At 46.4% G+C, this 10,833-nt stretch overlaps 1 protein-coding gene across 1 annotated transcript in view; it reads left to right on the top strand.

Moving 5' to 3' along the window:
- Positions 1-2,204: 2,204 nt before the first annotated feature.
- The window catches only part of TTC39C (tetratricopeptide repeat domain 39C), a 125,225-nt gene continuing 116,596 nt past the window's right edge, over positions 2,205-10,833 (top strand). The window contains exon 1 of the mRNA XM_017498543.2: positions 2,205-2,476. Within this exon, the coding sequence (XP_017354032.1) occupies positions 2,304-2,476 (173 nt within the window). The 5' untranslated portion in view covers positions 2,205-2,303. The remainder of the gene's footprint in view (positions 2,477-10,833) is intronic.

Genomic DNA, 10,833 nt, shown 5'->3' with positions numbered 1-10,833 from the left:
GTAACAGAGACGTATAGGACTGTGCTTGGCTGTCTTTCCCAGCTGGGGGAGTACAGGCTATCTCCAATGTCTGATATTTTGCTTTTGGTTTCTCTCCCTTATTGACTAGATTGCTTTAGGGATCTGGCGAATGGTTCCACAGATCCAAAGTTCCAGCAGCCTGTAAGTGCATGTTGTCAGGGTGACCTCTGGCAGTGTGTGGCCAAGGGCTCCCTCCATGGCAATGGCCTCATGTGGACCTCATAGGGAGCATACAGTCCCTAAGACCTGTGTTTGAGGGCCCTGCCCATTAACAGACACACACACACACACACACACACACACACACACGAGAGACACAAATACATTTATTAAAGAACATACAGACACCTCTGTCACTTGGGATGTGGCATTCAATGCTGCCTCAGTGGGGTACATAACCTTGACATCCATTTGCATGATTGACACCATGCAGCCTCCAGGGAATGCTTAGCTCAATCCCCTAAAAACAAAACGTTACAGCGTCTCGATGCCATGAAGAATGGTGACACTGCTGATGTTTGAGACTAACATTATGTCAAATCCAAGAAAACCTAGATTTTTTTTTTTAAAGGTCAGCTTGTCAAATCCTTCTTCTCAGACAGCACAAATGCAGTAATTCCTGCATTACAACGTACTGTTTCCCAAGGGTGAGAATCATCCATTTTCTTGCTTCTGTCAGTGTTCCAGTTTGTGGTTCCAGATGTACTCAAGAATTAGCATGGTTTTGCAACAGTTACACATGGCACTTAAGGAGTGGCGGTAATTCTTACTACTCTAAAATTTCTATTTATAAAGGTTGGAAATCCTGTATGGATTTGATATAAGGAGGGACGGTACAATTTACAAAATAAGTAAAAGCAACTTATATAACAAAATTATTTTGCATTTTTCTGTAAAAATTTATCATATTGGTTCCATGATAATGGATGACATAATGCTTAAAATTCATGAGTTATTTCTAAACCTGAGGATCGCGTTCATTTTAAAAATTCTGTTGTAAATGCTTCAGCAAAGTTACTCCAAGTTGAATGAATAAACCACACTATAAGAATGACAGCGACTCAAGGAAGGTTGTCTAATTTGGCATTAAGAACATAATATTGATTGCAACGCTATATGAAGGGATTTTGTTAAATTAGAGAAAAATATGGAAAAAACATAAAAATGACTTATGTCTTGAATATTGCTTGTCTCTAGAATATTAGTCATCCAGATATCACCAGGCCATCATCAGAACAGTCAGACTCTGCGATCATGATTAAATTCAGTCACCGTTGATGTTCTGCTGACATTTGTTCATATGAAAGCCAAAGCTTTGCAAGAATAATTGGCAGTGTGAGAACAGAACACACTTTAGCAGCTTAATTTGTAACTTTTAAGTATTTGGGCATGTGGCATATAGACCTCCATTTCTCCTCCTGCCCCATTGAGCAAATGTTGGTGGCGGGCTGGAGTGGGTGGTACCCGGATCGAGGTGTCCGGGGCCTCTCCCTTGGAGTCCCGCAGCGCAAGAGTCTGGGGAGTGGTCCGACAGGTGCCAGAGGCCCCGCCCCCACCGCCCACCTCCTTGGGAATTGGCTGCCCAGGTCCTGGGGGGCGGCCGCAGCGTCGGGATCAGCGTCGGGATGAAGTCCGGCATAGCGGGCGCGGGCTGCGTGGGGTTTCAGTCACTCGTGGACAAAGCGCTGAGCGCTGGCGTTGCGGCCCGGCCGGAGATCCCCGTCCCCTTCCCTTTCCTTCCACACGGGCTTGCTCGCTCTCCCTCCGCGCCTTGCCCTCCCCCGGACTCCTGGGTACGGCCCCTTCGGGGGAGGGTGGGGCGCTCGGGTCTCCTGGCCCCGCGTGCTTGTGTCCGAGCAGCCCGGGGCGGTGGGCTAGGAAGCGGCTTGGGGACCCGGGAGGGGCCGGACCACTGGGTCTGCAGGAAGCGGAGGCGGCCGCGGCTCGGGGACCGGTTCGGCGGGGTGAGAGACACCCGGAAACGGATTCCGCTACGGGGCCCGCGCGAGCCGGGTGCCTCGGAGGGCGCGAGAGGAGCGGGCGGGCGCTGCTGAGTAATCCCCGCGGCGGCGGCCGGGCGCCCACCTCCCCCGCCGCGCTGCAGCCCGGCCGCGGCTCCTCCCTCCGCGGCCTTTCCCTCCTCCTCCCTCGCCTCCCCTCTCTTCCCCTCCCCTCCCGGCTCCGCTCGGCTCCGGGCAGGTAGAACCGGGCTCCGGGCGCGCGTGCGGCCGCAGCAGCTGCTCCCTACCTCGCCTCGGCCCAACGCAGGGCCTTGGGCGTCCATGGCCGGCTCCGAGCAGCAGCGGCCGCGGCGGCGGGACGACGGAGACTCGGACGCTGCAGCGGCGGACGCGGCGGCGGCTCCCCTGCAGGACGCGGAGCTGGCCCTGGCTGGCATCAACATGCTGCTCAACAACGGATTCAGGGAGTCGGACCAGCTTTTCAAACAATACAGGTGACCCACGCGCCCCCGCTCCCCCAACAGGGCCGCGCACACTTCGTGTTCCGCTCACGCGCCTCGACCTGCGGCCCCCGGGAGCCCCTACCCCCTCCCGTCGGTCACCAATTCTGGTCTCCGGGTCGCCTACCCGGGCAAGATCTGCAGCCGGAGCTAATGCGCCTCGGCCACATCCCCCCTGTCGATCCCCGGCTCCCTGGTCCTTTCCCTCCCGGGACCCGCCGCGCGCCCGCGGTCTCCCCTCACTTTCCCCCAGCCTAGCCCTCCAAGAGATATGCCCGCGGCCGCTCGGCTTCTCTCCGCTGGGCAGCTGGCTTTGGGACCGGATGCAATGTGAGGCAGCAGCGAGCCTGGGACGCGGACTTGTGGTGACTCTGGCTCTCGAGCTGCCCTGCCAGCCTTTGTGACACGGAGCCCACCAGCTTCCTCCTCCTCGCACCTCGCATGGCTCTGCATCATTGTGCATTCTAGACGCTTTTATTGTTTGAAAACAGATACCCGCACGCACGCTTGCTTTGCAGTGCAGGAATTTAAAAATTTCAGCCCAACTCTGCCCACTCATCTCTCTGCCTTGTCTTCTACAAACTCTGTCCTCAAAATGAGTTTCTGGTGTCTTTCAAGCAGGCATTATTTATTAAGAATTTCTCCAACGTGAAGGAAGAAGTTGGAGGGAGTTTTAAAAAGTATATGAGAATGGTAGGAAAACGTGTGTGTTCGGTTAATTTTTTTCTTTGTCTTTAAAAAACTAAAGCGAAAGAACTGAAACCTGGTAGCTTTCCTATGGGGGTAGAAGGAATCTTCATTTCCTTGGGGACCTGGCGTCTTCCGGGGTTGAGGAAGCAAGTTTGTGATTTGCCGTTTGCTTGATGACAAGCTGTAGGGATGTTGATGAGCAGCTTTCCCGAACACTTTGAGGGGCCGTATGCTTCACACTTTGGAGACCCTGTAGTCTGGCTGGAACGAGAGGATCAATGTGCAACTGTGACCGAGAGACAGAGTCTGTAAGAATGAGAGGAGAGAGAGAGTGATGTCTAAAGTCTCAGACCTCAAAGAATGGTGGTTTCTACCCAGTAGAGCTTCCACCTTCTTAATGGCCAAGCAAATATCTCAAAACTATGAACTTTTCACTAAAGCCCTTTTATTTTTAAATCGGCGATTTCTCCGCCTTTTCTGAAAATAAAAAACAACTTCACTTTACTTAGAACATTTCATTTTTAAAGCGTACAAGTCTGGTTTCAAGATGGAGTTGCATCAAAGGCTGTTGATGGGGGATTTAAAAGATTTACTTGTCACACAATTTCTCTTTTGTAGTTTTTAAGCCCTCAGGAAAAAGGTCTGAATATTTCCTATACTGTACTATGATTTTTTTTTTTAGACTACTAGTTTGTGTTGTGTGAGAGAAGGATGGAGAGTGATAGAGGCAGATTTACTCTTTTTAGTTGATGATTAAGGTACTTGGATATTGAGTACTTCTTGCTCTGAAGTCTCCTTTAATATTTATTTTAATGGTCTTTTTTTCCTCTTCCTTTTCTGCCTTAGCCTGAAATACTACCTTTACATTGAAAGCATGAAATTTTTGCATTATCTAGACAATTTTATTTACTGTTAATAGAAAGCAGTATGTAAGTGGTTGAAAAACTCACAGCAACAGCAGAGAGACACCTCTTCGAAGGTGTTCCCTGGTGGGTGAGTGCATTGGAGGTGTCCAGGGAATATTTATCTTGTATAACTAGGTAATGCCTGCTTGTATTTTGATATGGGAACTGAAGATAAAGAAGGGAAAAAAATTGTAGTACCTCTTTTCTGCCAAGCACAGTGCCAGACACATTCCCTTATATGTTCTCACTATTGTGATGACAACAAAAGAGTGAGATGTATCTTATCATGACAGGTTTATAATGAGGGCCATGAGACTTAGTTTTTGCTATGGACCAGGACACAAACACTGTAGTTCTAAATCAAGGATTCTTTTCATTTTACCATTCTGCCTCCCTCACTAAATTTATAATAATTTCTCATCTGCTCTGCGACTTTATTTTCCAGCAATGTTAAAAAGCTTTTTTAGAAGTGGGAGGGAAAAAGACAGAGGTAGACAGAGATGGTATCATCCTATCAGCTTTCCTTGGCCCCATCTGATTTGTTGGTGGTATGGACGATCATTGCATCCTTCCCACCTCCCAAAATATGCTTCTGATGTATGTTTTGGAAAGCACAATTGCATGCAGGTGTGATTATGGACCAGCATTCTGCAACCTGGGTTCCAGTCTTGCGTCTGCCACTTTTGTAGCTGCTGACTTTGGTTTCTAAAAATTTACTTCCTTATCTATAAAATGGGAGGAACAATAAGAGTACCCGCATTGTGTGGCGGTTAGAATTAAAAGTCATAATCCATGGCCCCTGGCTAAGTGTAAGCACTCAATAAACTCTGGCTAGCTTCAGTACGTGGTGCCTTCCCCGCTAGCATTATGCTTTCTTATTGACTGCATAGTTTGAGTACAAGACATGATGTCTTGTGTGCAGGTAGCTTTTCTGTTTAAAGTTCATCTTAAGTATTACATATGAAGAATTTAAGATTCTGTTATGCATTGGGAAACTTCCCTTTCTGTTCCAAAGTTAAATGGCCTGAGAAGGCTCAGCAGCGACTTGATAAGTGTTTAAGGAGCACACCCCTGGCTCATTTTAGCTACAGAGCAGGGTTAGGCAAATTATCCTCTGTCTCCTTTTTAAATGATTGTTTATCACAGGGGGACACCCTTCCTCTACTAGTAAATCTTCCAGTCTTATTGTTACAGTTTAACTGTAGAAACATATTTTGTATCTAGCATAACAATATTTTTATTAAAGCAAAAAGGTCATTTTCTCATGCCACATTACTGGAATGAAGAAAGTTTATCAACAGCTGCCTGATGAGAAATGGTTACTTTGTAGAAACGAATTATGGTGAAGGCCACTCTGAATTACTGGAAAGTCTGGGTTGTAAAATTCAGATATTATGTATATAGGAATTAGAAATATATGCACAGTAGAAGACTTCTTTTCTTTTCTTTCTTTTTTTTTTTTTTTTTTTTTTTCTGAGACGGAGTCCCGCTTTGTCACCCAGGTTGGCAATGGCTCGATCTTGGCTCACTGCAACCTCCAACTCCCAGGTTTAAGCAATTCTCTTGCCTCAGCCTCCCAGTAGCTGGGATTACCGGCCACTGCCACAATGCCTGGCTAATTTTTTTATATTTTTAGTAGAGACCGGGTTTCTCCATGTTGGCCAGATTGGTCTTGAACTCCTGACCTCAGGTGATCTGCCTGCCGTGGCCTCCCAAAGTGTTGGGATTACAGGTGTGAGCCACCACGTCCGGCAGTAGAAGCTTTCTTTTGGAATATAGGACAACTCCCTGGTTGGGATTTGAAACTGTCGCTGCCTTTCTATTGGAACTGTAGTAATAATGTAGCAACAAGCTGCCCTTTGGTGGTGCTGAGCCACCATTATGCACTTTGAGATGTTTTCCCAGAGGTCAGGATAGATTTGTCCTCCCTGAGGGCTCTTGTGCTTTGAACCAAGTCCAGATGTTTGTAAGTTCATGATCTTGACCACCTGAAGCCAAGTTTCTCAATACTCAGTGCTCTCGTCTGGCCGTAGTCACTCCCCCTCCACACAGCACTCATTCTCTTCCTCATTTGTAATTGCTGTCTGCATATGTGACATCCATTCAGACCTTTAGTTGCTCAGGCACATAAGATAAGCTGTGGATTAGGTGCAGAAGACCGTGCTAGATATTTAGTTGTTGCAGTGTAGGTAAAACTGATGGTGTGGGGAGGCTGGGAGACATACCCTTGATCCCCTGGAGCTTGTAGAAGGAAAGAGAAGCAGCATCCAACCCAGCCTGAAGGACAGTTTTGTGGAGGAAATGACACCTGAGCATTATGATGGAGTAGAAGTGAATCAGTTGAATGAGGAGTTGGGAGGGGCAGGGGAAAGGGAAAAGGAGAATGTGAGAGGGGTGAGATTTAAACAGAAACCTAGGAGAGGAAACAGCAGAAAAACCCATGTGGTGACATGAAATGACCTTGGGAAAAGAGTGGTCAGAACTGCACACTCACCCATATTACTAGGCTGTTGCATTGGATGGCTTGTGCTACACTTATTTTCTTCCTACCACTGGTCAGTCCATGTTTCCCATGAGTCAGTGCTTTTTTCAGGGTTACTTTGCTGCCAGGTGTCTCATCAACTTACTTTTCACCATGACCATTGTCCACAGTGTGGCTGTCACAGCCATAATTCACTCTTGGCTCCTTGGGACTTCAGGATCCTAATATCACCACCTTTTTTCTCCTTATGGCTTGAAATACTGCTTTTTAACAGAGGACTGGCAGGAGTGAAGCACGTGGAGCCCTGAGGAGCATGAGACATTTGGAGCTCCTGACCCAAATGAGCCTCGCAGTTCTTATTTCTGCTGGCCTGACATGAAGCCTCCCTCCTCCCCCTTGAGGTCACCAGCCTATCTCCTGCTTTAACTCTTGACATTCATTTTGATTCTCGGACTTTTGCAGTTCTTACCTCTGCCAGTGCTACCACCAGTTTCTGGCTGTAGATGTTATTAAAAAGTCCTACTTAGTCATTGTCAACTAAAATAGGAAACATATTATTATGAATGTTTATTGGTACATAGTTGCTATGAATTGTGACACTTTTCCATTTTTAAATTATAAAATGGCAAAAGCTATATTAAAAAGCAAGAAAAATTCTTGGTAAGAAATGTGAATGTGCATACAATGAATGTATGGACTCTAAATTGTTTAACATAGTTTCTGGCACATGTGACAAGGCCATATGAGAAAGCCGTAGGATATGCGGCCTCAGTTTGTGCGCATGTTGATTGCGGAGCTAGTGTTATCATACAGATGATTCTGTGTAATCCAGGGGTTGGCAAACTATGGCCAGTGGGCCAGTGCTAGCCTGACACCAGTTTTTGTAAATAAAGGTTTCATTGAGACACAGCCATGCCCTTTTGGTTATGTGTGGTCTGTGGTTGCTTCTGCACTACACCTGCAGAAGTGAGCAGTTGTGTCAGAGACCATATGGCATGCAAAGCCTAAAATATCTACTCTCTGGCCTTTTACAGAAAAAGGTTTTTTACGCCTGAGAAAACCATGGTGCTTCCTGGAAAAACTCAAAGGCACTAGTAAGAGATGTTGGGGCAGCCTCTGAGCCTCTTGCCTGCCTAAAACCACGTCAGATTCTTGGGAGGACAGGAAGGACTTGCAGGCTGTGCATGTTTTCTAGACAATTCAGCTGCTCACAGACAAGAATCTGTCTCTGTCTTGCTCCTGGAGATGATAGGAAAGTCCACAGATGCAAAGATGTAAGAAAAGGAGAAGCAATGAAAAGCAGAAATGGTTTAAGGAAACTGACGGGAAAGACAGGAAATTCATCTGTTGACTTTTTCCATCCTCTTCAGCTCAATGTTGTGTTTGTAAAAAGGCATCTTTTTTTTCCTCCCAACTATTATACTGTCTGAAAAGGTCCTAATTAAATATTCGTTAAAGATTCTTTTGACTTAACTGAGATTCCTTTTAAAGTGCAGCTGCCTGTAGAATAATAGAGTTTGGAGGAAATCATCAGGAAAAAAATACCTGTGCTGTAGTGTGTGTATGTTCCTGTAAGTGTGTACAAGTGTACACTTGTACAAACAAACCGAAAGATGTGAGCCTTTAAAAGAATATGTTCTTGGCTGGGCATGTTGGCTCACGCCTGTAATCCCAGCACTTTGGGAGGCTGAGGCGGGCGGATTGCCTGAGCCCAGGAGTTCAAGACCAGCCTGGGCAACATGGTGAAACCCCATCTCTACTAAAATATAAAATAATTAGCTGGGCACAGCGGCATGTACCTGTAGTCCCAGCTACTCAGGAGGCTGAGTCAGAAGAATTGCTTGAACCTGGGAGGCAGAGGTTGAAGTGAGCCGAGATCTCGCCGTTGCATTCCAGCCTGGGTGACGGAGTTAAGACTCCATCTCAAAAAAAAAAAAAAAGAATGTGTTCTCTAAATCACATATACGGTTATTATCCCTTATTATCCATGGGGGATTGGTTCCAGGACCCCCGGAGGATACCAAAATCTGTGGATGCTGAAATCCCTGATAGAAAATGGCACAGTATTTGCAAATCATCTACACACATCCTCCCATATATCTGAACTTACCTAGTGACTTATAATACTTAATATTATGTAAATGCTATGTAGATAGTTGTTAATACTGTGTTGTTAGGGAATAGTGACAAGGGAAAAAGTCTGTATATTTAGTACTGATGGAACCTTCCCTTTCTTCTGAGTATGTTTGATCTGCAGCTGGTTGTGGAACTCACAGATACCGAGCGCTGACTGTATTGTATTAACAGGTTCAGTGAGGTTACCTTCTTTCCCTAACTTAATTGAAAGAAGTTATATTGAGTGAAATAAGGTTTTGATGAGGATTTTTTTAAAAAGGGGGAGAGAAGTAATATTGAAACATGGAAGCACTTTCTATTCTAGTTACGCAAAACCACTTGTAGATCCCCAGACACGTAGTATTTCAGGAGTCTAGACCTTTCAAACAGGCTATTTTAGTTCCTGAAATACCATTTTCGTGCCTGGTCTCTTTTGCTAGGGTAACCCTCCTATTTACCCAGCAGCAGCAGTGGGGCTAGAAGAGGCTATGAAGGACTCAGGGAGAAGAGGGAGTGTTAAAAAAGTACAGAAAAGGAGATGGCTGTGTGGCAAAGATGAATTTATCTGTTTCAAAACTGGCTGGTGCTGGCTGTGCTCTGTGAGAGGAGTCGGACTGGGTAGGGAAGAACTGGTCCTGTCTTACACAGCACCTCTTTCGGCACTTACTCTCCTCACAATACCCTAAATTCATGAGGCTGCTGCTCACTCCGTAACGTGGGTCCATGTGGGGGTTGAACAGCCTTTGTAGACTAACATGGGGAAAATGCATTCTAGTTTCTGACCAAGTGACTGCAAATACATGTTTTTATATAAAAGTATTCATGCATGTGCTGTGTAGGAAGAGAAAATCATGCCTCCTGGAAGCGGATCTGATGATGGAGCTGGGGCTTTTCTGGTTGGTGGTTTGTACCACCCTTTTCCCTGGCGGAGGTCGCTTTCTCCATCTCTTCCTTCTTGCTCAAGAATTTCAGAACATAAGAAATATGTCTACATATATCTAAGGTAGTTACTCCTGTCTTACAGGAAAACTCAGTTATTACAGAGAAAGCCCCTACAGAGTGAGGAAATTCATCTCTAAAAAGTCTGTGTTCATAGAGTGTCTGCCATCAACAGGACAAAGGTGAGAGGCAGATCTTTCCTTTAGGAGGCACTACTTCATGTCTTTATTCAAATCTACCTCAAACAGAGTCACTTTAACACTCAGTCTTATCCAAGCTGTAATGTCTGCGAACTCACTGGCTTAGGTGACTTTCTTTTCCTTGTGAACATCAATGTAAACACAAAATGATAAATACTGGATGGCATTTACTGTGAGCCAGCCCACAGCCCCAACCTTACCTGAACTTTTCTCCTCATTTAATCCCCCCAACCAGCTTTGTGAGGGATGCCCTTACTATCTCCCTTAGACAGAGGGAAGAGGAAGAGCTAAGGGACATGAAGTGGCCCACCTCGGGTCTCGCAGCAGTAGTGGGGAGTGCTGGGGTTGAAACTGGGCTGCCTGGCTTCAGAGTCTGGATGTGACCATGTGCTGTCTACCACTCTTACGGAACTTTTACAATAAAAGGATTCACATGTGTCCTGTCAAAGCCATTTTGGAGCAGGTTCCTTCAGCAGTATGCAATTGTACTCTGACACCCAGAAGCTATCCATCAAACCCCCTGAGAGATCTGTCTTCAGGGGAGATGTCACCCCAAGCTTTAGACCCTTTGTGGCTCCCAGTCTTGTGCAGGATAAAGCCCAGCACCCTGGCCTGGCCTCCGATGTCCTGTGATCTGGCCCTGTCTGCCTCCTGGCCTGCTTCCCTTGTCCCTTCCATGCTAGTTGTGTTGGGATATTTTGCATCATCCAGCCAGGTGTATCTTGCTCTCTCAGACACAGCTCAGATTCTGGGAGAAGGTTATGTGACTCCTCTGCACTCCTGCAGCATCCCATCCTTACCTTTATCTGGCACTTGTGTTGCATCAAAATAGTTTACACGTCCGCCTGTCTGCATGAGAGGGCTGAGATGGTAGAGATGGATAATACCTGGACTTTCTCTCCAGGTATTCCTGACCTTCCTGAGGTTGCTGGAGTTATGTGGGATCCACATTGTTAAAGGCATAGCAGCTCCCCTTTATTTGCAGTCAGCAAGTGCAGCCCAGGAGCAGCTGCCCTCTGG

Source organism: Cebus imitator, unplaced genomic scaffold, assembly GCF_001604975.1.
Source record: "Cebus imitator isolate Cc_AM_T3 unplaced genomic scaffold, Cebus_imitator-1.0 Scaffold12, whole genome shotgun sequence".
In the NCBI taxonomy this organism is placed as follows: Eukaryota; Metazoa; Chordata; class Mammalia; order Primates; family Cebidae; genus Cebus; species Cebus imitator.
Note: the sequence above shows the minus strand (reverse complement) of the source record. Positions and strands in the feature narration are given on the sequence as shown.